The sequence below is a fragment of the Chionomys nivalis genome, chromosome 18 (genome assembly GCF_950005125.1).
Source record: "Chionomys nivalis chromosome 18, mChiNiv1.1, whole genome shotgun sequence".
NCBI classification, from domain to species: Eukaryota; Metazoa; Chordata; class Mammalia; order Rodentia; family Cricetidae; genus Chionomys; species Chionomys nivalis.
The window spans coordinates 13,042,662-13,070,614 of record NC_080103.1 but is presented as its reverse complement, the minus strand read 5'-3'; the positions used below and the strand labels follow the sequence as shown (position 1 = coordinate 13,070,614).

Sequence of the window (27,953 nt, the reverse complement as noted above, 5' to 3'; positions counted from 1 at the left end):
CTCTTGTGGAGACCGCGTAGTTCTCCGTTTACTTCAGATATAAATCAGCTAGTCAGCGTAAATCGTGCGTGTTAAAACTAACCAGGTGCAGGTAAGAGATTCGCTGCTACAGAAACTTGTCAGGGAAAGAGCCAAAAGAAAAAAAAAGTGGGAGGTTCTGCCCGGGGAGGCGGAGTCGGCAGAGTTTAAGCATTTCTGACCAATCAAAAGGAGACCATTGGCGCGAGGGGGTGGGTAAAGGGGGAGCGGGAGATCGAGAACCCTGCCCAGTCACTGGAGCCAGAACCCTCCCGGCAGCTTCCTGACCTAAGTGCTTTTTGCCCACCCAGAGCAACTGATTCCGAGGCCTCGCTCCAGCAATGGCCTTCGCAAATCTGCGCAAAGTGCTCATCAGTGACAGCCTGGACCCCTGCTGCCGGAAGATCCTGCAAGATGGAGGGCTGCAGGTAGTGGAGAAGCAGAACTTGAGCAAGGAGGAGCTGATAGCGGAGTTGCAGGTAAGGCGAGCCGGAGACTAGCAAAGTCACCGGGCATCTTGATGGTCAAACCGGCTAACCTCACGGGTGCCAGGGTTGTCCTCCCTTGTCATATCTGTTGGTTCCGAGGCTTTCAGAGATTGGGAACCAGCAGAGGGAGGGAGGAAAGGCGAAGAGGAATGAAACGGCCCGGGGCTGCAAGATGCAAACTTTGCGTGCTGTTTGCAACCGCGTGTTTCTCGCCGGCGCTGCTAAGTACAGCTGCTCCCATCTGGTACCGCGGGATGCCAGAACCGCTCCGGAGCCTTCGTGCCCCGCGGCCCAGGCTGCGGGCTCCCGGCTCGGGGTGCTGCACGCGGAGACTCGTGCACAGGGACCCTTCCCCCTGCCCGGGGCAGGCTTCTGGGGTGGGGGCAGGGGGAGCTGGCTATGCCAATGCCGGTCCCGTGGCATCTGTGGCAGCGAATTCGCACCGCCTTTCGTCTGATGCAAGACCTTGGCGCGCTTTCCGAGGCCCTGGGCCTCCGGGGAGCGCTCGCGGGTTCGGGGCGGGCCCGGGGAGCAACCAGAGCCCCGTGCCTCCCACGCGGCAGCCCGCCTGGAGTCTGCCTCCACCGTCGACTTCATCGCCGATCAGGACCTACTTCAGTTCATCAGAATCTCGTCCCATGCACTATCGCGAAGGGTTAACTTCTACCAAGTCTTCGGAACAAACCTTAATCCTTATAACTTAGTCTTTCCCTTACTTGAAAGAAGGCTTTGCTAAATTGGATGACGTTGCTCAGATTTAGAGGGCTTATTTTGGGAGCGCCTTACTCCAGTTCCTGCCCTTTCTGCAGAGGTACGCTGTCTCCTTCGCCGCCTCTCAGCTGTCCTGCCCCACGCCCCAAGTTCCACGTGCTCCGTTCAGGGCCTGCAGCCAGGCGAATGTACGCCTCCTCTTGGGCAGGCTGAGAGGCCTTAAACCGCAGGGACCAAGCGGGGTTGCTCTGGCTGCCCTGGAAACTGAGCTGGCTCGTCGGTTTCTCCCAGGACCCTGCCCCGCCTCCAATCCCCTTCCTCTGTGGAGCTGTTATCCAAGTGCCTGCCCAACAGCGGCCCTTATTCGCATACTTTTCTGGTCCTGGTCGTTAAGAAACTTGCAGCAGTCTAGGCCAGGTGGCACACAGATGTAACCCCAACATTTGGGAAGCCTAGGGAAGGAGGAGGCTCCTCAAGTTGGATCCGCTGGGCTGCCTGAGACCCTGTCTCAAAAACAACAACAAAAAATGACAAAGAACTGGCCAGCTCATGCCTAGCATGAAGGAGGCTGAGTCGGAAGCATCTCTGTGAGTTCGAGGCCAGCCTGGGCTACAGAATGAGCCCGTGTCTGGAAAGCATGCCGAGAAAAGGAAAGGTTGTAGGTTTCCTGGCCAGCAGGGCCCAACACTGAGACAGCTGCTCAGGTGACCGTTTTGAGACAACAAGCGGTAGCACCTGCTGGAATGGGAAGTGCAGGAGAAGGGACTTGCTTGGGACTGTACGGGTGGGCATGGCTCAGGATGCGACTCTGAAGAGTGGGTAGTGTCAATGGTGCAATCACTGCAGGCTCATCCTTCTCACCTGGTGTCAGAGACCTTGGCTCAACATCTAAGCAGCGGCCAGGAAGTCTGTGGAAAGGCTTTCAGGGAACCATTGGCTGCAGTTGGAAGGAAGGCTTTGGTGTTTTCCAGAGGCAGTGAGAAATGTTATAGCCAATAATGGGGCTGGAATGGGGGGGAGGGGGTGAGATGGGGGAGGGGCAGGCCAGGCCTCACCAAAAACCTGGAAGCTTGGGAGCAGGAATACAGTGCTAAAAATGCAGGCTGCTTTCAAGCAATGGAGATACTTGCCAAGCAGGAAGAGATGGGTGCCGGCTGACTTGACCGGCTGGCCCCCAGGAAAAACTCTCAGCCATCAGTCTGCCTTGGCAAAATACCCAGTTCAGAATGCCAATCAATCTTGGCTACCTAGCAGAAGGACCCTCACTTCCACCCTCCCTCTTCACTTTATCTCCTTCTGGCAGTGTCTCCTGCCCTCCGCCATCTTAATCTTTGCAGTGAGAAGCAAGGGTTAGCCCCTTGGCTGGACTGGCCTGTACTGTTTCATATCCTGGGCAGGCTCTTTGCCCTCAGCCCAAGAAGGAGGAGCAGTCTCTCTCTCTCTCCCCTAGTGATAAACTGCCAGTCATCAAATCACAGCACAGCGGGGCACTGAGTTTCCCTAAGTCATGATCAGTGTTGTAGAAAACAAGAGAGGCAGCAATGCTGGTAGTGTCTTCTTCATATATGGGTATCAGACACATGTGTATGTGAATATATGAATATAAAGACACAGATTAGAGTTGGCTTTTTTTCATCAACATAACATCATTATTATTTTGATGGGGAACCTTTTTTATCTTTTAGCTAGCCTGGTTATTTCCCGAATCGAGTTAACGTCAACATTATTTGAGACAGGGTCACACAGTGTGTGTGTGTGTGCGCGCATGCATACAACTGAGTCCTTTGTAAATGGTTAATTTTTAGCTGGGTATCAGTGAAGCACAGTGTGCTCTGGCTGTGGTGAGCATGCCTGTGTAATCCTCCCACACTTGAGAAGCCGGAACATCAGGATTGCTGCAAGATCATCTTTAAAAAAGAAAGAAAGAAAGAAAGAAAGAAAGAAAGAAAGAAAGAAAGAAAGAAAGAAAGAAAGAAAGAAAGAAAAGAAAAAGAAGGAAAGGAAAGAAAGAAAAAAGAGGGTGGCAAAGGATAATGGTTCCTGCATTTAATCCTTGCACTCAGAAGGCAGGGCAGGTGAATCTCTATGCTCCAAGCCAGCCCGGGCATACCTGTATTCCCTACAGCCCAACAGGGGAATCACCTGGAGAGCTGCTGTACCCTGTGCGCTAAGTGGTAACAATAATAGAATTACCCACAAGGCCAAGCCCATGCTCGTTAGGAAAGGAAGCCTGTGTGAACTTGAAGAAAGGGAGTGGGGCTAGGTTCCCACTGAGTTAGTGTCTTTTTTTTTTTTTTCTGGGACAGCCATAAATCAAGCAGACCAGTGTTTGCTAGCGCTAAAGCCTGGGAGTGACGAAATATGTAGGCGAATGTGGAGCGTGCGCATCCTGGATGAAATGTAGGCAAAGAGCCATGGAGGCACTTCTATCAGGGTGCTTGCATTCCCAGTTGGCGAGTGTCAGAGAGGAAAGAGCAGACACTGGAATGGGGGTAGGAGGATTCAATTTTGAGAGCTTTAACCTTACATTCTGCCCCTTCCCAGTGTTGGAGCACTGGGGTAGAGTCCTGGATTACAGGCGTGCATCACACATGAAGGAAAGCATTCTAAGCCAGCACTACACTAGGAGTTTGGTAGGTGTGAACCTTGGGGTTGTCCAGTAGTTTGTACACGTAGAAGAGGGAGGAGCACCCCAGAGGGATCTGTGAGGGTTGAGCTATGGTCGATGGTGTTCAGGAGTGCCAGGGGTCGAGGGTGGTGGTGAACACTTAGCCCGAGGTGGGTTGACTGGTGGCCTCCCTATTTGTACTGAATGAGCCAAAGAAATGGCTTCTAGCTGATGTTGTAGGAGGCAAACTCTAACCAGTGTTGGCTCTAATGTAGATTCTGGGCTCTTGGGACATGCCAGCTGTGGATGCACATGTGTGCCAGTTCTACTGGAGAAGCTTCAGGTTCATCAGAGCCAAAAGCTGTTTGGCACACTGAACAGACCCAGCCAGGGAGAAGAGAGCATTGTTGCTCTGCTTGTCCTTGGGGGCTGTCAGAGAAAGTAGACCACTGGGACCCCAACATCCTCTGCAAGGGGTGGGGGTTCCTCAATCTGGGGCTACCTTGGAGGGAGTACTGAATCCTGGGGGAATGATTGGGCAGGTTACCTTGAGCAGGGCAGGGCCTGGGTTTGGGATCACAGAAGAGACAATGGGTAGGAAGGTGATTCCTTGGGTTGTCTGTGCCCCACTTGCTCCTTATCTGTGCTTGTCAGTTGAACTTGAACCCTTCTCCCAGGGTTGGCCAGTTCCAGGGTAGGTTTAATATTTTGGTGTGTTAGCAATTACCTAAAATGTGCTTGCTGAGTGCAGAGGAGGATGCTAAGCCTCCAGCCGCTGCCCAGCTGCCCTCTGCAAAGGCTGCTCAGTGTTCACCTTGCTTTCTCCACATGCTCACCGTCGGGGAGTGGTCAGTTTTCTCTTTACCAATAGGAAACCTGAAATGAACATTCCAGACTTTACTTTTATGTGTATTTTATTTTGCCTGCTTGTATGGCTGTGGACTGAGTGGGTGCCCCAGTGCCTGAGGAGGCCAGAAAAGGGCATTGGATCCTTGGGAACTGGAGTCACAGATGTTTGTGAGCCATTACATAGGTTCTGGGAATGGAATCCAACTGCTGAGCCATCTCTCCAGCCACGTAAAATGAACTTTTAAAATTCACCGTTTTTCCTCTCTTGAGACGGGGCTTCACCAAGTGCCTGCTCAATTTACAATTTTTTGTTTAAAAATTTTATCTTTCTATCTCTATCTCCCTGTGTGGAGTGGGGGAGGGGCAGCAGGGGGCAACCTTCAGAGGTCAGTTTTTTCCTCCCAGCAAGGGACCTGGGTGCGGGATCCCAGGATTGCCCAGCTGAGCTCCTGTTTGGTTCCTCTACTGTCAGGGTCTCACACTGTAGCCCAGGCTAGTCTCAGATCTGTGGCAATCTTCAGGCTCCCATGTGCGAGACTTTTAAGTGCAAACCCCGGCGGCTCGGCTCAGCTTCGCTCCCCTTGCTCTCAGGCGTTGGGTCTGCATTGTCAGCCTGTGCCTTCAAGGATGTTTTATTGAGTTCTTCTGCTTTGAAGGCACCGAAACTAGGTGGTGCATTGGATTTTCTTCCCATGTCAAGGCCATTGTCTTTCATTCTTTTTATGAGACATTTTTCCATAGAGAGGTTTACATTTAGAACATGGCCATGATCTTACAGTTTCTGAATGTGTGTCTTTTTTTAAATAGAAGACTCTGTCATCCCAAGAGCTTAAGAAAACCCAGTATACACTTTGCTCCAGTGTTTTATTGTAAATTTCTTTAGTTCATCTGGATTCTTAAAATCTAAGCATTTCCCTCTAAATCTTTTCAGTACTGCTGTTCAGTCTTTCCTCTCCCCATCTCTTTGGTTCTTGCCTTTATAAGTTCCTGCTTCTGTGAGTGTTAGTGTTGCTATTTGTTTTGAAGACAATGGCTTGCTCTGTCACCAAGCTGGTTTTGAACTCGCAACCGCCCTGCTCTAGTCTTCGCAGTGCCTGGATATTCGTCACCTTGCCACACCATGGATCTGTTTGTCTAGGTGCCTGTTTCTGTTGATTTCCCAGCATGTTTGTTATGTTTCTCCTGATCCTTCCAACTTTTTCCCCTTTTCCAAAACCTACTGGAGATCCTTAGTCACTCTTATTGATCAAGTTGATGTAATGAGTGTTTCATCATCAATAGTTGCTAGTCCATGACCTAGAGGCCATGACCTAGAGGCCTTTTTGTTCTGTTTTTGTTTTGTCTTTGTTCTGTAACTGTGTCTTCATGGCAGCCTGGCTAGGGGAGTAGTTGAAGACCCTAGACCCTTGTTGGGAACCTCAGGGGCTTTCCTGGAGTAACCATAGAATTTTGACAGTGTCTCTGTGGATGCTGCCTTTGGAAAGTGACTGCAAACTCAGACTCTAAGAAGGCTTGATCCTGACCCAGCTTCTTCTAGGGTTGGATTATTGTCTATGACATGGAGACCATGAACTAGGCTGTTGAGAAGCCCAGTGCTTGATGTAAAATATCCTCTCCCTCTTTGTTGGTTTGTTTTTCAAGACAGGGTTTCTCTGTGTAACAGTCTTGGCTGTCCTGGAACTCTTTGTAGACCAGGCTGGCCTCGAACTCACAGAGATCCACCTGTCTCTGCCTCCCAAGTGCTGGAATTAAAGGTGTGCGCCACCAGCGTCTGGCGTAGAGTACCCTTTTTAAAAAGTAATTACTAGCAACTCCCCACTCCTCCGAGTCAAGGTATTTTCCAATTTGTTTTCTGCCCCTCCCTGGCTGTGACTCTGACTCTATCATTTTGACATCTTGTCTGCCCACCAGTTCTTGGGGCTGATCTTAGATCTGTAACAGTGACTTAGTTCAGGTTACCTCTCGAAGCCTGTTCCTTGACCTGGAAAATAGGGATGACGGGGTCTGTTCTTGGTGTTGTGGTGAGAGCAATGCGAAGCAGCCCCTGGAGATGCTAAACATGGCTTACGTAGGCAGCACTGAGCCCCACAATGGGGCTGTGGAGAAAAGGGAGGGGTGCCAAAAATATTACAGGTAAATAAATGCTCAACTAAAAAACGTTGCTTTAAGAGCAGAGATCTTTAGGTCTAGTAGATCAGGGGAAGGACAGCTGAATACGGAGCATCTGGGGCTGGGGATGGAAGTTTGGTTGGTAGAGAGTTTGCCTAGCCTCGCAGGGCTCCATTCTCGGCATGTCATAAAATGGGTGTGGTAGTGAGTGCTGGAAATCCCATCACTTAGGAAATGGAGACAAGCAACAGAAGTTCAAAGTCATCCCCAGCTACATTGTGAATTCAGAGCAAGCCTGATCTCATGAAGCCGTGTCTCAGAACAAAGAGAGGATGAGATGGCTCTTCTGAACTTAAGTGTTAGAGAACAGACATCTGTCAAATCCAGTCGGAGGCAGGGGAATCTTTTTCTTCAGAGCCAGTGTGGCGGGTCTGTGTGCCAGGAGCAATGTGCTTTTTCTGACTGGGCTCTGGCTAGTATGGGGCTAAGGTGCTAGAGAGAAGTTGGGGCACCCTCTTGGCGCATGCTGGTATTGAGTGTACCATTAGGGCAAGTGCTAGCAGATTTTGGTGTATCGGTCTCCAAACTTGGGTCTGGATGGTTTCTTGGTTGCCTTACCTACCAGTGACCAAGCCAAGGGAAGAAAGAAAATACAAGGACCTGGGGGATGGTGGTGGAGGTTTACAGAACTGACTGGGTTTTAGGGGATCAGGCGTGGCTGGGTGTGTGTTTTTCATTTGCAAAATAAACTTGGGACACGTAGGAAGATTTCTTGGCATCTCCTGCTCTGTTCTATCTAAAGCACAGCCACTGAAGGACTTGAAGCGCCCTTCAGGTGCCCTTCAGGTGATGGAGCTCTGTGGGCAGGCACAGCCCTGACTAGACCAATGTGGGTACCTGAAGCATCAATAGCTACAGAGAAGTGATTCTAAAACTATTCTTATCCTTTTTTTTTTCTTTTTTAAAGCCGGGTCTCATGTTGCCTGGATGGGCCTTGGATTCTGTCATCATAGATTCTACAACTGCTCTGGACTCTGGAGCAGTCAGTCCATTCCAAGTTAAGCCTCCCCTCCGCCAGCATCAATACCCTTTGCCACGGCACAAGCTTCACCCCTCTTCCCAGCAGAGAGAACATAGCTCTGGCCTTTAACCTCTCCACACTTGTCCCTCCCTCAGTTTCAGGCTTGTGCACAATCAATGCAGTGTGGGGCTCACCCTCGGGGCCTGCTTTGGGGGCCTGTCTTTGTCTTCAGAATCCATGCGTGGAAGAGAGATGCGGGAAGGTCTCCATAGAACCTGGCAGAGAATGCCTCTGGGGAAACCATCCCTCTTACATGACCTGTGGAGGAGGTCTGGGATAAGGAAGGGGGTGACTTGTCACAGTGACCTGCCTGAACTTTGGCCTCTGAGACTTGGTGTTTCTTTATTTTTGGTGTTTTTTTTTTTATTGACATTTGTCTTCTTGTTGTTTGTTTGATCTATTTTTACTTACTAATTAATAATTAAAGGTAGTCTGGCTCAAACACATGCTCTTCGGGCCTCAGGCCCTCATGTGCTGAGGTGACAGACATGCGCCTGCCCCCATAACCAGCGGCTTAGCACCATTACATCATTTCGTGCTGGCCTGAGGCCACCCATGTAGGACAGAGTGCGGGCTTTTTCACCTGCTACCTCTCCTGGGGCTTCCCGTCCTGTCTGGTCAAAGAATGTTCTTCCTCAGGAAAGACAGCATGTCTTTCTGAATGACGCCAAGTCGGGGGTCTCTTGGCCCAGCTGAGATGGTGAATTCATGGCATGCGTATTTTTAGTGTACTATTGACTGAGCCTCTGAGCAGCTGCAGAGGGCATCACTTAAACTCAAGCCCCCCTCCCCCTCTTCCTGTGGGTTCTTGTCTCAGGAAACATTTTCATTTCGGCAGGCATGTCTTCCATTCATATTGCTTACTCATTCGGCATTTACAGACTGCCTTCCAGCTGCCTGGCCCAGGGACTCGAGGTGTGGAATTGGATTCTATTTCTGTTCTTCTCTTCGGCAGTCCGATGAAGAAAGGGATGGCCAGGTGCTCTACCTGCCTGTCTTGTCTGTGCCTCGCACATCTGAAGCTTGAACCCACATCCCTCTCGGATCAACACAGCTTAGAGTTGAGCCCAGGCTAGACCGATGTGTGCAGACGTTGCCTTTTCTTTCTTTGCAATTCACCTTTGGAGCAAAGAGGCATCCAGGAGTGTTAGCATGTGTGGTGCTGACTGGGACACATGTCTGGTCACACTGGAAGGGTTATCCCTTGGCTACGGGTACTTATTGGGGTACTGTCTAGGGAGAGATGAATCAAATGCCTAGCACCAGCAGGCTAATGCCAGAGTGTGCTTGGCAAGGCGCTTGTATCTTACGAGTAGAGTCAACTCCACATCATACCTGTGCAGGGTACAATCCACATCACCACATCACCGACAGTACACCAAGAAGGCAGAGCTGCCTATGAGTGGCATTCATACCCACCGGGAGTGCACCAGAGGCTTCAGGTACCTCACAGAGCAGCTATATAAACCCGGATATGTCTTCCCCTACCCAGGACTGTGAAGGCCTTATCGTTCGGTCAGCCACTAAGGTCACTGCTGATGTCATCAACGCAGCCGAGAAACTCCAGGTGGTGGGCAGGGCTGGCACAGGCGTGGACAATGTGGATCTGGAGGCCGCCACGAGGAAGGGCATCCTAGTCATGAAGTAAGTTGTGGAAGCTGAGGGTGGGTGCGGAGACCAATAAAGAGAGGGAAAGAAATGCTGACATGAGAGCCAGGTGTTAGGCCTTTCGGAGTGCTATCTGAGCTGGGCCCCAGGTCCCTATGATGGTGACCAGTTCAGCTTAGTTTTTCCAAGGCTGTGGTTCACAGTCTCTGGATATGGAACTCGCCCTGCTTTGGGACCCACACATCTGTAGCTTAGGGTAGGAATCGGAAGACCGTAGGTAAAGATTTCCTGGTTTCCGGCCCCAGCCTGGCTCTTCCGTTTTGCTAGCTCTATGGTCCTGCCCCTTGTATAGATGCGTGTGCTTTTTGGTAGAGTGACGTCTCATGTTGTCTTTTCCTTTATTTTCCTGCACCGGTCTGAAGTAAAGACCCCAGTTTCTCTTCTAGCACTCTAGGCCCCAGAGGAGAGGGGTCCCTGTTAGCGCTGTGTTTGTAGAAGCGCCGAGCAAAGATCATGGCCAGCATGCCACTAGAGCACTGTCCTGCATCAGGCTCCTGGGTAGTATAGCTATTCCAGGCCCACTCTGCTGACTCCCAGTCCTGCTGTGCCTCCCCTGCCCCCAGGAGGGTAGGAGTGTATTGACCGTCTGTATGCCCGACAGAGGTCAGTACCTGGTGTGGAAATGTTAAAGGATAACCCATTCTACCCAGTCCCTCCAGTCCTCCAGCCCCGCTTTTTCCCCAGCCGTTGCTGCTTGGTAGGGGGAGAGCTGGAAGCTCTGTTGTCTTTCACAATGACAAGCTCTTAGAGTCCTTTTGTTTTTCAGTAGCATCTCTTAACTCCTGTAACCTTCTAGAGATGAATACACCCAGTAGAGGAAGCAAGAGGGTGAATTCGTGTTAGGTCTGGGGAGTTGTCAACATTATTCTGGTGTTTTGTTGTTTTTGAGGAGTAGGCTTTTTTCTCAGTTCAAAAATAGATTGAGTAAGAAGGAGAAACCAACCAAGTGGAAATAAAGACATGAGCTTTGTTCCTAGTACAAGCCCGGAGAAGTGATGATGAGGGCTACCCGACAGTGGGCTGGCCTGAAAGTCGGAGATTTGCTCAGGGGTCTCCCCTAGGAAGGAGCAGAGGGGCATGGAGATGGATGGGCCCTGAAATGAAAGCGAACCGAGCTGAACCACCCACCCACCTTCCTTCACATGAGGTGCTTCCCTGCGGGCGGCCCAGGAAGCCTGGTTCTTAGGGCCACAGAGGATCAGAGAAGCCAACGTGGGAGCTTGGGGCTGGAAACCTAGAATATTAGGTTTGTCTGGGTCCACTGACCTCTCTTCTGTTGGGTCTTTAGCACCCCTAACGGAAACAGCCTCAGTGCCGCGGAACTCACCTGTGGGATGATCATGTGCCTGGCCAGGTAAGTCCCTGACTTCTCACGTGACCCAGACACCCTCTGGTAGGTCAATGATTACCACAAGCAAACACACCTAGGGAAAAGATACAGCTGCAGGGGTACGCAGATGCCCCGGAACTTCTCTGAGTTGTTTGGAAGCAGGCACGGGAGGCTGGATGCTAACTCCAAGTGCACAGAGAGTTTACACACCGTTTCCCCTCCCTTCCTCCGACTCACTATCACGCCTCACACCCACTGGGTGCTGTGCCTTCTCTAGTCTGCAAACCTTGAGATGCTTTCCGTACCCTATAACCTCAAGTGCCGTGTGTGTCCGGATTACTGCCAACTTGTTAAACATTGAGATTTGGGGGTTTAACTCTTGTTAATTCATTCAAGAGACTCTGGATTTAGCAGCTGGGCATGGGCCCCCAGCCTTGACCTAACTCTGTCCTCTAGGCCTATATTGTAACATATGCAATAAATACCTGATCATCCTTCTTGTGCCTCCCTGTGGATTCCTATCTCAGGGAGCTCTTCTGGCAGAATTCTGGATGTGTGGGTCTCCTGGAGGGGACAGTCTAGTAACCAAGTAGATGGCGCATATAATACGAACTCCTCCTAATGCTCCAGGCAGTTGTTTGGCAGACAGGACACACACTCTTAACAGGCTTCTCTCCTGTCTCTGTGACACAGGCTTTCTTGTAAAATGGGGCCTGAAGCTGTTACCAGTCCCTTTGAAGAGCCAGGCAGCAGCTAGCACTCTTGCTGGGGCCTGAGGCCTGCTGTGATTACCAAGTTCTTTTTTTCCTATCTTTTCCCTCCTGCTGGGGGAGTTGACCTTTGCTCTACTTCTCCCAGGAGTCCTTCATAGCAGCTCAGACTTTGCACTGGTCAGTGAGGGGAGGATGGGGCTAGGGAGCAGCAAGGACTGCAGGCACAGCAGAAAAGCTTCAGCTAGGAGCGTCCCCAGGTCTCCCAGGATGTCTGAACTGGGTCTCTCCCGGGAGGATGGTACAAGCCCATGACGCTAGTTTTGTTTCTGCTGTTAATCTCGGTGGTATATTTATCTGTTAGAGTCAAAGAAGGATCCCCCAATACCACTTCCTGCCCCTACTCCTGAGGTGCTGGTTTCCCTCTACTGCCAGGACCAGCTTATCTAAAGGAGTAGGCAGGACACTGTGATTTAAAGAAGGCTGCCCTCCCAGCCTCCCTTGCTGACATCCCTCATTGAGGATGCGCATGAACCAAGACATCTCTACCCTGCTGGGGAGGAGGCTCCTGACTCATAAGCTAGTGGGCATTCTGCTCTTGAGGCTGCTCCCCTGTGACTGGCTGAGTGCCTCCTGCATGCAGGAATGAGTGGTGTGGGCTCGAGCACTTCTCAGGGCATCCAGCCTAGAGAAGGTCTTCTGTGCATACCAATTCTCATCTCTTCTTTACTGTTCCCAGATGTGGTCTTGGTGACATGTCCTACTGTCTGCGTCTTAATTTCTACCTTAAATTCTACCAGTGCCCTAACCGCCACTTTCTCTGTTTGGTCCAGAAAGCAAAACAACACAAAACATGGCAACTCGGACCTGCGCAGAAGCCAGTAGAAGGAGATAGTCCGTAGTGTGTGGGGGCGTCGTGGGGAGCAGGCAGGATGGTGGTGGACATGTTGGAGGTATTAGGATCAGTTAGGGCAGAGTGGAAGGGTTTGGACAGTGGCACCCATCTGCCTCAGGTTAGCTCTCTTGAGGTTTAAGAAGGAAAGATCAGCTGCCCTTTCCTTGGAAGCAAGAGAAGTCATCAAGAGTGGTCCTGATGAGGACGGGAAGAGTTCCTGCCATCGTTGAAGTATTTGTCCCTGTAAACTGTGCAAGTCTGGCCACTACTTACAGGAGAAAACCTGCCAAACCCACTCCTTCTTGTGGAAGTAGATCAGATTCTTCTGCCAGCCTCCTGGCTGGAGACAGGTGTCCTATGGTCTTTCTGTCCCAGCTCCCCTTACACTCAATGACCCTGAACCTGAGACCCCATGCCCCCGGTGAGTGTGGTTCTCAGGAGAATAACTGACAGATGGTGGCTATGCTGTGCCGTCCTCACGCCTTCTTCAGGGTGACCCACTGAACCTGCTGTGTTCTTCCAGGCAGATTCCCCAGGCAGCGGCTTCGATGAAAGATGGCAAATGGGACCGGAAGAAGGTGAGCTGTTGCCTTGGCTCGCCCATCTGGGCTCACCTCCCAAGCCCCATTTTTGGTCCTGACTTGGGCGCCTTTGCCTTTTGCCTGTCTGGTTGCAGTTCATGGGAACAGAGCTGAACGGAAAGACACTGGGAATTCTTGGCCTGGGCAGAATTGGAAGAGAGGTGGCCACCCGAATGCAGTCCTTTGGGATGAAGGTGAGAGGCTTCCAGACTGAAGTAGCATTGGAAGAGAGAGCAAGGCTTGAGGGAAGATTATACATGGATCTCTAGGACTTCTTATCAAATAAGCAGTCAAGTCGGGGAGAAAGGGATCACTGGCCTCTATTGGGACATCTGAACTCAAAAGCTGAGAGTACTCAATACAGTACCTCAGCTCCTGGGTATCAGTAGCCCCGTGTCTCAATGGGCCAGCAAATGTTCTTCTGTGATATACATCCTTTCCCATCATGCTATAGGGCCTCCTGGTTTCGCTGTGTCTCCTCTCTGACAATTTAGAAACCAGATTTATAGCCTAATGCCAAGGCTTTCTGACCTTCCTATTTCCATCACTACCCCAGCAAAGATTAAAGATGTCACATGTCTATAATCTCAGCATCTAGGTGCCTCTGGCAGATGGCTCGTGAGTTCAAAGCCAGCCTGGGTTGAAATAGCAAGATACTTTCTTTAAAATGCATGTGCGTTTGTTTGTATGCCCTGATATGAGAAGTGACTAGACAGTTTTCGTGCTGTCTCAAAAGTCATTTTGGTCCTCTCTTTTCCAACTCTGGGAGCCAGGAAGTTCCTGGCTGGATGAAGGCTGGTGTTCAGTACAGATCTGCTTAGATAGGCCAGACAGCTACAGGCAGTTGACTGGGTGCCAGCGGGCATGCACTGTCAACCATTTAATGTGGTTGTTGAGGGAATTACAGGGATTGGGGGTCATGCAGCAGCCAGAGGCTTTAGTTAAACATTAAGAAAATTGTTTTGACAATCAGTCCTTCCAGGTCCAGGAAACCTTACAAAGAGTTATTATAGAGTTTCCCTTTCTCCCCTCCTCGCTCTTCCCATGGTCAGCACCCCTTCTACCTTAGCGCTAGAACGGAACTTATGGGTTGAGACTGACACCCACGATTTGTAAGAGTGTGCCTAAGGACTCGCTGAAGGGATGGTGACCCAGACCCCAGGGCAGCATTCCATTCTGCCACACTGAGTGTTGTATTTAAATCACATGCCTTCCTAAAGCCTCAGGTATATATTAGGTCCCTGAGAGAACTGGGCCTGCCTCAACAGAATCCATTGACGGTGAAGAGAAATCTCGACACAGCCCCAGCAGGTGGAGGGGGCAGGGAGGCCATGAGTTACTAAGAATACTTTTTCCAAGGTCCAGATTTATCCCATGAAGAATTCTGAACTAAAAGCTAAGGACCATGTTTCAGCAATGCTAAATGTATGGAACAAACCAACTAAGCATTTCATTGTCATGCGGTGGCTTGGGGACCGGCAGTGAGGCTCTCCGCCACCCCGTGACTCCCATTGTCCCCGGGGCGTCAACACCCAGACTTTTCTAGGAGTAGAACAGAGGTCTTAGCAGTAGCTGAATCTAGCCAAAGAGCCCTGTTTTGTTTCCCAAATAATAACGGTGAGAGGGGAGCCCAAGCAGCCACCTGCTAATGCCCAGATGCTCCCCTACCTGCAGGTGTTGGCCATGTGGGGCCTTGAGCATCCATGTCAAGAAGTAATAGATTCTTCTCAGACAGGTGTTTTTGTCAAAGAAATCTCTAGAACCTGTCCACTTTACTGCTGGTCTGTAGCTTTGTATCACACACAACATGTTTAAACGTGTTTAGGATAGAGTCTGACTATGTAGTTCAGGCTAGCCTCAAACTTACGAGTACTGGAATTATAGGCATGCACAGCCGTATCTAGCCACGTTTAACTACAACCAGGACTTTGAGGGTATGCTGTCTTTATTGGGGCTTCTTCTGTCTAGATGTCTCTGTAGGGTCCCTCCTGCCTGTCTCGGTTTTGAACCATTCCTTGTAAACCCCTAAAACATGGCTTGTGGTGCCCTCCCTCGTCAAGCCCCCTGACCACCCTGCAACATTCCTGGGATTTAGTGGGTGTCATCTTGGGACAAAGATTCTGCACCATCTAAGCTCCTATCTGTGTCTTCAAAGCCACAGAAAACAAGATAGCATAGTTCTAAGTATCTAGACGAGGAAACAATGATCACATTAAGAAATTATATTACCGTGTGTGTATGTAATGCACACATGTGCCCTGGTGCACATGTGGAGGTCAGATAGAGTGTGAGACCTGACTCTCCACCATGTGGGTTCCAGGGATCCAACTCCGGGCGTATGCCCTGGTAGTAAGTGCCAGTGCCTACAGAGTGATCTCACAGCCCTGAGACCAATCCTTATTAAGCTCATTTTCAAACTAGTCTTGTTCCCTTTGAAAATAATAATTTAACTGGTAAAGCATGAAGATTTATAACTATTTCTCTACCTAGACAATTTTTAAATATGGGAGTTTTGTTGGGTTGGTTTTGGGGTACCGGGCCTTGAACCTGGAGCCTCACCAAAGCAGACAAGTTGCTATACCCCTGAACTACATCATCAGACCCTTTCATTATTTTGTCTTGAGACAGGATCTTGCTGAATTACCCAGGGTAGCCTTAAACTTAGGACCCTTTGGCCTTGGCTCCTAAGTGCTGAGGTTGCAGACATGTTCCCAAATGCCCAGCTTAAAGCACTGTTCTAATTACGTAATAAATGAATGCATTTGTACAGATAATGGCCTCCCACATCAGCCTCCCAGCACGAGCCTCCTCTTAGTGGCACTAGTTTGGTATATGCCACCCCAGAGTGCATTCTCTATGTGTACACAGACTGTGTACTATGCCCAGAGAAGGTTGCAGGTCTGTGTAGAACACAATGTTGCATATGGTGTTAAGGTAAAAAGTTTTCAAGCTTGGTTGGAATGCTGTGGTATGGATTATCGGCTGTTCCACCAGAGAGGCACATTGAGGTTTCAGCAAAGGCCTCTTCCCTAATCCCTGTGGGGATAAGCTGCATCCCCCACCTCCCACCCTCCCCCGAACACACACAATGTGTAGGGTTCAAGGAAGGCCCCTGTCAGGCGGGAGGAAAATTGTCGATGGTGGCCCAGAGCACTGCTTAGTCACCTTTCTCACCCATAGCCCAGGACCAGGCATCATTTGTGGAATCTAGAAAGCAAGGAGAGGTAGTTAGAATCTGGCCAGGTGCGGTGGAGCACGTTTGGAACTCAAGAGACTGCAGGAGGGTCAAGAACTCAGTGCTAGACTGGACTGCATCCTGAGATCCTGCCTCAAGTATAGAGAAGAATTAAGTCCTAAAACACGGGAAGGCTGAAATGGTAATGGTTGCCATCCTAACAGGAAGTTTAGCTAGAATATGTATCTCAGTGTCTGTGTGAGAGTCTAAAAAGCTACTAGACAGATTTGGACTTTGGAAACATTTGGAAAACACCTTTACGAACCAAACAAATAGTGGCTAACAGGGTTGTGTTTGGTGGAAAAGGTGATATGACTTTAACAGCATTAAAGAGGAAGGATTCCAGGGCAAGGTGGATGGCACCCAGGTCAGCCTGTAGCCCGCTGGTGACCTTACACTCTGTTGTTACCTTGAACTTTCCTTCAATGTGTTGCTAAATAAGAGCTGTAGTGATTGACTCACCTTGTTTATGCTGGCATCTCTCTCAGGGTGTGTAACCAGGCCCCGGCCGGCTCAGAGCTGAGCCCTGTGCTTCCTTACCAATGTCTCAGACCCCATCAGCATCTCTTAGGAGGGTCTTTGCCCACCCGTGTCCTCAGCACCTGAGACCCGGTGGCCATTGGCATTTCCTGGCTAGCTTCTGTTTGCTAAGGTCAGCTGCATCAGTTGCGATACTCACAGGAAACTGAGGCCCAGCAAGGTCATCTACAGGCTCAAGAGTAAAGACAAGGAAGTGAGAGTCCACTCGCGTGTCCTGGCTTACAGGACCACCACTGTTTTCACTCATGGCCCACATTAAGTCCCTAAGCGGCCACTGCTCAGTGACGCAAACAACAGCCACTTTCTAGGGCAACAGCTCTTACCTCAGAAAAAAACTATTATTGCTATTTTATTTCAAATTTTTACTCTTGCATTTTTTTTAATTGTGTGTGCACGTGAGTGTGCGTGCGTTACGGTATGTGGAAGTTAGAGGACAACTATGGGAATTCTGTCCCTCTACCACGGGGGTGCTAGGGATCAAACAAGTGGTCGGCCTTGGTCCCCAAGAGTAGAAAAGACCACAGAGTGCTGTGAGCTCGCCCAGTCGCGCGTGGCTTTGTGATCTCTTGGTGTTCTTTTCTACCCTCACTGCACATGAGAAGAAAACACATCTGGATTAGAGATGAACGGGGCCATTGTTCTCATCATCTCTGGCGCCAGCAGACAAAGGCGAATTGTGAGGATGAGGCCAGGGATTCATCTCTGTCCTGAGCATTTCCTTCTCTGTCCGGAAGCGAATGGGCTCCATCGGAGGGCAATAAAAATGTCTGAATAGGCCTTCGAAATATGTGCACCCTTGGTGCTCCGCGCTGTGCTCCTTAGAGGGCCCCAAGAAGCCGTGTCTTTCCTCCAGCCTTCTCTGGTGGCGGGAATGGGGGAAGGGAGCTCCCTGGCTTTGCTTAGAACAAGGCTAATGATCCAAAATGTGGCCCCAAAGTGTTAACCTCTTCATAACCATTTGGCTTTTTTTTTCTTTTTCTTCCCCCGAAGCTCTTAAGTGTGAGGAAGAAGTCTTTGTATGATCTGTCATAAGGCAGGATCTGAAGCTCCCTAATTTCAGGGGCTTCCCACACCATGTAGCTGAGGGCTTAGAAAGCACAGGAAGGGGAAGAATCCCTCCCCACAGAGGTAGCAACCGCTCAAGGAGGAGGCCTCATTTCTTCCCTGAATTCACTTACATCTGGGTCCACTGTGGAGATACTCCTGAAGAGTTCAGGAGGATTCTCTCAATAGTTTTGCTTTAGAGCATGGTAGAGCAGCGGGTGATTGAAGTCATCTCTCCAACGGCTCTTATATTGGGGTCCTCACCCTTCTAGAGGACTCTGACATATGGCTGGCAGCAGCTGAGGAAGGACTCCTGGCTCCAGCCATTTCTTGGATGCTGCAGGCACCTGCCTCCGAGGACTGCCTGCCTTTGTTGTTCTTAGGGCTCTGGTGCCTCTTTCTCCAAAGTCAGAGGTGCCCATAGAACTGAGCTCAGGAGGGAGACCTGGGATGGCCTCTTGGGTAGATCAGGCAGAGAGTGCTTAGATCTTGGTTACTGTAAACTACCCCCATACACCTGTTCCCTTCATCTGCGTGGCTGCTGGGGCATGACCTTTGCTGGGACTTGGAAGAAGCTGAACCTGTGCTCTCTGGCCTCTGTGGACAATGCTTGCTCACTCCTTCCCCGGCCTATCACCCTCAACCCTAGGCACCTGCTGGCATAGCCAGGACAGTGGGCCTGGTGGTCATCCCTGAGCCCTTCCTCCCCAGCGCTCCTACCTCAGCTTCCAAGTTCCACTTTGCCCAGCCACACATGAGCTGCTCCTGCATCTACTTGTAGTTGGGTCTTGGTGATAGGCAGCCTTCCCTTGTCTGACTGCTCCCTGCTAGTTCTGCAAGCCTCCTCCCATTGACCTACAGAGGCAGGAGAGTAGCCCTGAGCGCCCTGTATTGTCCCGAGAGTTAGACTAGAGGATTCAGTTAGGCTTAATGTGGTGCCCACTACTAGCAAATGGTGCGGTTACTGACAATACCAACATGGATGGTAAAGCGCCTCCTCCCTTTTCTCGCTTCGGACCAGACTGTGGGCTATGATCCCATCATTTCTCCAGAAGTTGCGGCCTCCTTTGGTGTCCAGCAGCTGCCGCTCGAGGAGATCTGGCCTCTCTGTGATTTCATCACTGTCCACACTCCCCTCCTGCCCTCCACCACAGGTAGGCTCTTAGTGTGGGTTTTCTGCAGATACCATTGAGCAAGTGTGGACAGGGACCTAGTGAGGACCCGCCAAGCACCGTGGCTCTTCGTCACAAGTGCTTGCCTCCAAAGGAGGAGGCTGAGCTAGCTGAAAAAGCAAGGGTATGTGAATGTGCGGGACACAGACGCAATTAGCGTCCCGTGTGGAGGCTTCGTGGCACCCTGCAGGGGTACTCAGAGCACGCTCATCTCCAGAACTGCCTGAGTCTAACCCATATCTAGTACAGAGTCTATGATCTTAGAGCGTCTCTGAAGACAGGTGAGAACAAGGTACCTATCCAGCAGAAAGAGACCTCTGGGGAGAGGTGGCTTCTGGGAACCGGTGCTGAGAGAGCGGGTCAGGAACCGCCACAGTGGGTGACGTTCCCTCTCTCTCCCAGGCTTGCTGAACGACAGCACTTTTGCCCGGTGCAAGAAGGGCGTGCGAGTGGTGAACTGTGCTCGAGGAGGGATTGTGGATGAAGGTGCCCTGCTCCGTGCCCTGGAGTCTGGTCAGTGTGCTGGTGCCGCCCTGGATGTGTTCACAGAGGTAAGTGCAGCCTCAGTGTCAAGTTGGAGGGGAAAGATGAGGACCCGAGAGGCCACAAGGCAAGGAAAGGTAGCATCTCGCAGGACAGTAGCTCACTGTTTCTGGCACAGAGGAAGCTGTGCTGCCAAGAAACACGCCTGTGGTTCTGAGGAGGCCTTTTCTCTGCTGTCTTCTGCAAATCCCGGGGCTTAAAATAGGACCCGTTCTTGGTCAGGTTGTTGCTATACTGGTAACTTGAGGAAAACCGAGATAAACTGATGAGGCTAGGGGTTTTAGACTAACACAGGAGTTAGTGTGTCATTCCTGATACTTTAGTCAACCCCATGGCCAATGACATGGCCTGCCCAGTACCCATTAGAGTTCCTCGCTCTCTCTTCATTCCTAGGAAGGGCCAGAAACCCAGGGGTGATGGCAGTCCCCAGTGTGGACCGCTCTTCCAGCATGTGCAAAGGTTCAGCCCCAGCATATAGAGTGCAGAATGCACACTCCACCAATTCCGTTGGCCCGCTCTCCTCAGAGATGCTATCTCAGCATCAGGGCTCCTCGGTGTAGCCCGGGAGAAAGAGTGTGGCCTTTGGCGTGAATGCAGGTTCTAGCTGTGAGACTGTGGCAGGTCACTTGGCCCTCTCTGAACCCCCTGGCACTTGTCTATTCCCAGCCAGGGTGCATGGTGTATCACCAGCTCCCCTGTATATGATCATCTTCTTGATAATGCACCATCTTCTCCCGTCGTTAGGAGGCCAGGATTCAAATCGTTGCAATTCTCAAAATTCAGTGTGAACAACAGCAGAGAATTTATAATATAGCCAGTCCATGGTCAACTTAAAGGTCTCTCTCTGGGCAGGAGCCACCACGGGACCGGGCCTTAGTGGACCACGAGAATGTCATCAGCTGTCCCCACCTGGGTGCCAGCACCAAGGAGGCCCAGAGCCGCTGTGGGGAGGAAATCGCCATCCAGTTTGTGGACATGGTGAAGGGGAAGTCTCTAGCAGGGGTTGTAAGTATCTCTACGTGGGTCTAGGGTCTGGAGGAGTCCGAGAAGAGAACACACACAGCAGCTCGGGGTGGACAGACTCAGCCCTGGGAATGGAGCCCAAGGCTGTACTTGAGTTGGCTCACAGGGTGGACAGGCAGGAGCAACTCTTCTATAGTCCTGATAGCCAAGGACTTGGAGCCAGGAGCTGGGTTCTGAGCCGTTATATTGTAGCCTCGCTGCAGAGATTGTGAGCCTTCCCAGGCTCAGCACCAGTGAAAGGCTCCTTTGTTGTCCACATGCCTTGGGAGGGAGGGTGTGTTGCCGGGGTGAGGGAGCAGGGCCCACTGTGTGTGTGTGTTGGGGGCTATGCTCAACACTGCAGCACAGTGTCCATGGTCAGAGCTCACTCTGCCATAACCAACCAGTCTTCCTACTTTCTAAAATCTTTGCTGTGTTAGTTAGCCCCCTTGCTTAGTCTGGTGAATGTCAGGTGCCCCCCCACACACACACACACATGGGGGTCCAGTAAAGGACACAGAACTAAGAAAGCACAGCTCTTCCTGGAGTCTTTTTCCCTCCTTCACCAATGCTTTCTGGGCCCTTGCAGCTCTGCCTCTTTTTTTATTTGTTTGGGGTTTTTTTATGTTTGCTTGTTTGTTTTTGAGGCTAGGTCTCACTATGTAGCCCTGACTGGCCTTGAATTCAGTGATCCCTCTGCCTCCCAAGTGCTGGGACTAAAGGTGTATGCTGCCACACGGACTAACTACATTCTTACATGCTATCATGGGTTTGTTATCTGGCTAATGCTGAGTTCTGAGATCTCTGAGGACCAATAGGCTGACTATATGAATGCCCCAGACATGTAACCGATACTCTGCAAGAAACAGCGGGTAAGTGAGAGAGGGCCCGTGCCTTCCTAGCTGACTCACAGCCTGGAGAGAGTCACTGGTTGGAACAGAACTGTGGTAGGAAGGACAGTTTCGCTCAGCCGGCCTTCCTCGGCTGGCCTATGGTGACCAGGTAACACTGGCCAGCCCATTTTCTCTTTCTCCTGCACGCTGCATTGACTCCTTGAGGCCGCAGCACTTTTTCCTACCCATCTGGCTGCCCAGTGAGTTTCTGAGCAGGTGACTTTGATTAGGGTCCTGGCTGAACTCTTCAACCCAAGAATGGAAGACTGAACAAACAGACCGTCTCTCCCACCTCAGCTGATGCCCTGCTGATGAATATCCCCTTTCTTAGGCAACCTGATAAAGCTTGACCCGCTCAAGTGTTTTAAAGGCGGGCTTCTGCCCCCTACATGGGAACCCTCTGAGGTAGCCACCTATCATGAGGTGGCGGTGAGATCACATGACATTTTCTGACAGGCTGCTTCACACAAGTTCCACGGGATACAAAGACAGAGGGCTGCCATCCTATGTAAGATAGGAATTCTCTCCGTCTCACAACCAAGTTAGCAAATAGAGCTCTCTACCCCAGCTGTCCATAGTCTTTGGAAAGAAATGTTCCTCCCTGACTCATCCTGCATCTTCTCCAGTTCTCTGACCGTAGCACAGATGAGCCCTGGGGCCAGGCCGGTTTCCAGCGGCACCTGACTCTGCCCTGGCATCTTGCTATTTATTTCTCAAGATGGATCACTGCACACCCTTTTACTTCACAGAAGTACAGAGAAGCAAGCCTGGGCTGGGCTGTGTGGCCTCCAGTGAGGTGTGAGGCCTGCTTTGGGGCTTCTTAGCTGAGCCTTTCTGCTCTGAGTTGGCTCCTAGTCCTCCAAGTCCTCTGTTTGCTTTTCCTTCCCGTGTCTCGCTGCAGCTTCTGACTCCTCTAGTGATAACTATGAAAACAAGAACAGAATTATGACATTTTCCCCATCTCATAGCTACTTATTTGATTTTTTTCATCACACCCATGTTTTTGTCTGCTTGTCAGTGGGGTGAGGATGTGGCTTGTAGGGTTTTCTTCTGTAGTTACAGCTGGGCTGGAACTCAGGGGGAGCCGCTTACCTTGGCCTCCCTAGGGCTGAGATTGCAGGCAAATTTAAAACCCAGCTTCCTAATTAAATTCTTCTTGCATAGATTCTTTCTAAGTAGCCTCAAAGAAATTGTGAATGCCTGACTGTGAGCCAAAGCATCTGGAGCCACAAAAGGGAGCAGGAATTTTACCTCAGAACAAGGAAGCTCTGTTATTATGTCTCTGGGAGGAGAAGGGAGGGCCAAGCCCTGAGACCCTGTACTTGGGATGTCCAGGGCCTTTCCAATCGACTCTGACTTCTTAATTTCCCAGCATGCCTCTGCATACTCAGCATAGGTGGCTGTTTGAAGCATACTGTAGGCTCATTGGAACTGTCTGAATCTGGTTTTATATGTTATGGTAGCTGAGCATAGTGTTCAGTGACCAATATGGTTAGTCGCTTCAAATAATCAAAATAGAAAATAAAACGAGCCAGGCTTGGTGGCTCACCCTATAAGCCTAGCACTCGGGAGGTCTGCCCGGCTGGACTACAGAGTGAAGCCCCGTCTCAAAACAACCCAAAAAGGGTAAATTAGATCGCCCTCCCTAAGAACCACCACTCTGCTTCCGTATACCTGTGACTTCCGTGTTTTACTGAGCTGTCCAGACAGACCCCTGTCCATCACACAGGAAGTCCGTCTCCCACAGAGGGCGCCAGTACCAGTGCTGTTCAATGGAAAAAGCTAGGCTTCTGGCCCCTGTTCTGGCTGCATAGTGCAGCTGGGCTCAGTAGCTGTTCTCACCTACGGGGATAAGTCACTGTTTTCTGGGTGATTGTCACCCATCTCCTGAGTTGCCCCTGCATGGCAGGCTGACTCTTGGCCATGTGGTGTTGATTTAGTTTCTCATTTGAGGAGGTTCTCAGCCCCACCCTGTTCCCCTCTTCCTGCAGGTAAACGCCCAGGCCCTTACCAGCGCCTTCTCTCCACACACCAAGCCTTGGATTGGTCTGGCAGAAGCGCTGGGCACGCTCATGCATGCCTGGGCTGGCTCCCCTAAAGGGACCATCCAGGTGGTGACACAAGGTGAGTCCAGGTCCGGCTGGGCCCGCGGCATGAGCTAGGGGCCCTGAGGAGAGACAGGGAATAGGGACTGTGGACTCATATCTGCTGAGTCCAGGTCTGGTTGCGCCCGCGGGCATGAGCTAGCTAGCGATCCTGCAGAGACACAGGGAATAAATAGGGACTGTGGACTCATGTGCTGGGTGTGTCCAGTGCTCAGTGCAGATCTAGTGGCAGACTCAGGGGACTTGGGCCCGCTCTGGGTACAGCTCAACTCACGACAGAGTTGGACCAAAAAATGTATGTAAGTGGAATATAAGCTCCCTGGGAAAATGTACTTAATTTTCTCAAATCGTGTTTATGCAGTGTTTTTAGAATAGACAAGTTCCCCGTGCAAGCAAGACCAGAGAGTTTTGTGTAAAAGATATTGGAATCTTTAGAGAATCTAAATCAGTCAGTAAAACTGTGTGGCTCTGGTTTTACCTGACTGTGTGTGGCTCGGGGGCCTTGGTAGTGGGTCCACCATTCTGCAGACAGGGTTCAGTGCCTCCCTTCATCCTGTACAGAGCCTCCCCAGCACCCCCAATTGCCTGTTTGGCACCTGACACTTGGGGCGAGATCATGAGGTTGGGCAGGGCAGGTAAACCCAAAACGCCAAGGTTATCAGGGACAGGCAGAGCCAGGGGATGCCACGCCCAGTGCCTTGGGCTCCCAAGCCCCTGAGAAAACAGAGCAGGACACTGGTCACATGGTCACTTCAGTGTCACCTTTCTGCTTCTGAGCTTGCAAGGGTCGCCATCCCCAGCCACTTGTGGGAGCACACAGTTTTCCAAGCATCTTCTGGGAAGACAGGCCGGCCAAAGAGACCAGTTGGGATGGTCTCAGTTTTGGAGGGGAGTTTCTCAAATTGGTTAAAATATCCTAGACTTCTGGGCTCAGACCCCACAGCTGGCTTTTTAACACTCTCAAGGAATTACAGTGCCCATTGCAGCCTGCCGTTGGGATCCCCAGGGCAACAAGAGCCTTGTCACTGAGAGCTAAGTGATGCCTAGTGAACAACCAACTTTCGGGGTAACCCTCTGTGTCCCCAGGAGCCTCTCTGAAGAACGCTGGGAACTGCCTGAGTCCTGCGGTCATTGTCGGCCTTCTGAGGGAAGCATCAAAGCAGGCAGATGTGAATTTGGTGAACGCTAAGCTATTGGTGAAAGAGGCTGGCCTCAATGTGCGTACCCTCTTTACCCTGGGCACTGCCCTGCCACCCCTCTTTTCATTTGTTTTTTTTTGGGGGGGGGCGCAGTCTTGTATAACCCAGGTTGTCCTTGAACTTCTGATCCTTCAGCTTCTACCTCCCAAATGCTAGGATTACAGGCATGTGCCCCGTGCCTAGCTCTACCCTGCACTTTAAGTGCCTGTTTCCAGTTTCGCTCTTTGGGTTTGCTTCTTGCCATCTACTTGCCCATTGGTGAGAGCTAGCCTGTCGGTGAGAGCTAGCCTATCGGTGAGAGCCCACCTTAATGCCTTCATCTGTGAAGGGAGGGACCATATGTTTGATTGTAATGGTGTGAACTCATACTCACAAAACTATGGATAGATGGATAAATGGCCTGAATGGGGGGTGTAAGGCACCTCCATTTCACAACTGAAGAAAAAAAAAGCTGGCTTAGACTGCATCTGAATGGAGCCAAGAGATGCTTGCAAACCCTGGGAACACGTTCCTCCACCCCCTGAGCTTTCCTCTAGTGTCTTCCTCCCCCACTCCCCTTGGAATCAAAGACTATGTGGTGGCCATTTGAAGCTGACTGGGGTCCTAGGAACAGTGTTCTCTCGGCCCTGCCACATTTGCCCCCTTTCCTGCATCCTAGTCAGGCATTGACTTAAGAGGCTGGTACAGAAAGGAACAGGTCAGTCAGCTACCCAGTGCTTGGTCCTCTGCTTCCCACTTCCCACCCTTCCTGGCCAGCCAGGCAGATACCTGCTCCTCCCTTTATGGGGCATCTTGACTGTTCCGAGAAGGTAAAGTCTGGAGCCATGAGTCCACATTTGTCCCTGACCCCAGACTGCTGAGCTGGTGGCCGGGCTCGATTCCCCACACATGGGTATGATTAGACTGCTCAACTGTGCCTGTCTTGTCTCTGCAGGTCATCACCTCCCACAGCCCGGCGGCTCCAGGGGAGCAGGGCAGCGGGGAAGGCCTCCTGACTGTGGCCCTGGCAGGTGCCCCCTACCAAGCTGTGGGCTTGGTCCAGGGTACCACCCCAATGTTGCAGATGCTCAACGGAGCTGTCTTCAGACCAGAGGTGCCGCTACGCCGGGGCCAGCCCCTGCTCATGTTCCGAGCTCCACCCTCCAACCCTGTAATGCTGCCCACTATGATTGGTGAGGAGGCTTTGCGGGGGAGGCTGGCAGGATGGGGTCTTCCCTGGGATTGGGCCTTTCTCTGTGCCTCAGGGCGTGTCTATATGTGCCTCACCGAGGATCTTGCAGAGCCATTTCTACAATATTAGAAAGAAACAGCTCAGACAGGGAAAGTGAGCAGCTCATCTGAGGTCACAGAATAGTATGGGCAGAGGTGGTCAGAGTGCCACTTACCCCCGGCCATGACACAAGTTTGCCATGTTCCCGCACACACTCTATATCCCTGGAGCTTACTTCACGGATCGTTTCTTCCACGGGCTCTGGTGACCAGCCTAACAGAATGTGTCAGAGCACAGGAGGTGCAGCCCTGGTCTCCCAGGACCTGGACTTCTGAGGGTTCTGGGTCTTGTCCAGGTTTGGCAGAGGATGAGTCCCCAGACCCTGGGGGACTTTATTTCATCATCTTTGCCCAGAGGACAGTTCTCTGATTATCTTGTTCCCTCGCTATTGGCCTAGCTCCTGTCAGGGTATGAGCTCCCCGCCTCACCTGATACTCAGGCTGAGAAGAGGCCGGCATAGAGGAAAGTCACCTATCTGGCACTGCAGCTCCTTACTGTGGAGACCAGCGCCGCCCCCTCCCATTCTCCGCCCTTCAGCCTGGGTCACAGAAACCTGACATCTCGCTACTCTGGACTCTTGTTCTCTCACCCCTTCCCCCTTGTGCCATGCTAACCCGGGCTTTCCTTTCTGCCCACCCTCAGGCCTCCTGGCAGAGGCAGGTGTACAGCTGCTTTCCTACCAAACCTCCAAGGTGTCAGACGGAGAGACCTGGCACGTTATGGGCCTCTCGTCCCTGCTGCCCAGCCTGGACACGTGGAAGCCGCACGTGTCTGAAGCCTTCCAGTTCTGCTTCTGAACCTGGGACTCGGAGGCACCAGCTCCTCGGGCTTTTCTGAAAAACTTGCTCCCTGTGATCTATAGGGAGAGGAGATCCACGTTCCTGGGGCAGAACCCGGGCACCTTCCTGAAATAACATCTAGTAAAGCATCGAACACTGTATGGTATCTGTGCGGTCATTATCCAGAAAAGCCAGCAGAGGGCACCCACTCACCTGTCCTGTGAGACCTAGGGGTGGAACTTGGCCCATCAGGATTGGTAGCAGGTGCCTTAACTCACTAAGCCATCTTTCTGAGGTCATTTCTAGTTGTAGCCACATGACCCCTGATAGAGGTAGGCCAGGAACCAAGAATGGGACATAGGGAAGGGGGTCCCAATTGCCAGGACCCTGCAGAGAGCTAGCTCTTCAGGGGTTCTGTGTCCCTGTCTTGAACCAGGTGACTTTTCTCCCATGCAGACAGACAGCACTGCAGTGACCAAAGAAGGGAGGATGGTCTTGCAAGAGATGCTGGCCCAGGGCCCCATGCTGCATGCCCTGAGGACAGGAATTAGCTGCTTAGCCTGGGTCTTGCCCGCATTTACTAGTGGCAGCGTGACATGGTCGTCACCTTGCTTCTTCTGTGTCCCCAAGGCTCCCCATCTGGCTTCCCTCTACAGAACCTCTCTCCAAAGCTTTTTCTGAAAGAAAATGAAGGACTACAACCCTTGTTCTTCCCAGCCCTCCCCGGCTCCTTCCTCCTGCCTTATGTACAGTGTTTACATCCCTAGACCATGCTGCTTTCTGAGGATCCTGGAAAAGCTATATCCCCTTTACCCAAGGCAGAGATTATCCTACCTACCTGTGCCACATCTTTTCTTCTTGTTGTGTGTGTGTGTTTTTATAAGATTTCCCCACATAACACAGGCTGGCTTGGCTTTGAACTCACTCTTCCTCGGCCTCCCAAGTGCTAAGATCTGTGTGACCATGCCTGGCCAATCTTATGGGCTTTATGTTTGGTCTAGGTAACACTGGCCACATATGCCAAAGGGGGTTGATGTACCAAGCACCTGTTGGCCCTGCCTGGATAGGTGTCTGTAGGATAGAGAAGTGAGTGGGGGAGGGGGGTGCTCCACGTCACTTTCTT

The 27,953-nt window shown here is 51.2% G+C and overlaps 1 protein-coding gene across 1 annotated transcript; it reads left to right on the top strand.

Annotated features, from left to right (window-relative positions):
* The first annotated feature begins 253 nt into the window (after window positions 1-253).
* Window positions 254-26,989, top strand: Phgdh (phosphoglycerate dehydrogenase). Its single transcript, XM_057794148.1, has 12 exons — window positions 254-497; window positions 9,357-9,508; window positions 10,821-10,886; window positions 12,991-13,045; window positions 13,144-13,242; window positions 18,889-19,021; window positions 19,442-19,590; window positions 20,435-20,587; window positions 23,469-23,601; window positions 24,669-24,799; window positions 25,716-25,953; window positions 26,694-26,989. Exons 1-12 carry the CDS (start codon window positions 360-362, stop codon window positions 26,846-26,848), a joined length of 1,602 nt encoding a protein of 533 aa, XP_057650131.1. The 5' UTR covers window positions 254-359; the 3' UTR covers window positions 26,849-26,989.
* Window positions 26,990-27,953: the final 964 nt, after the last annotated feature.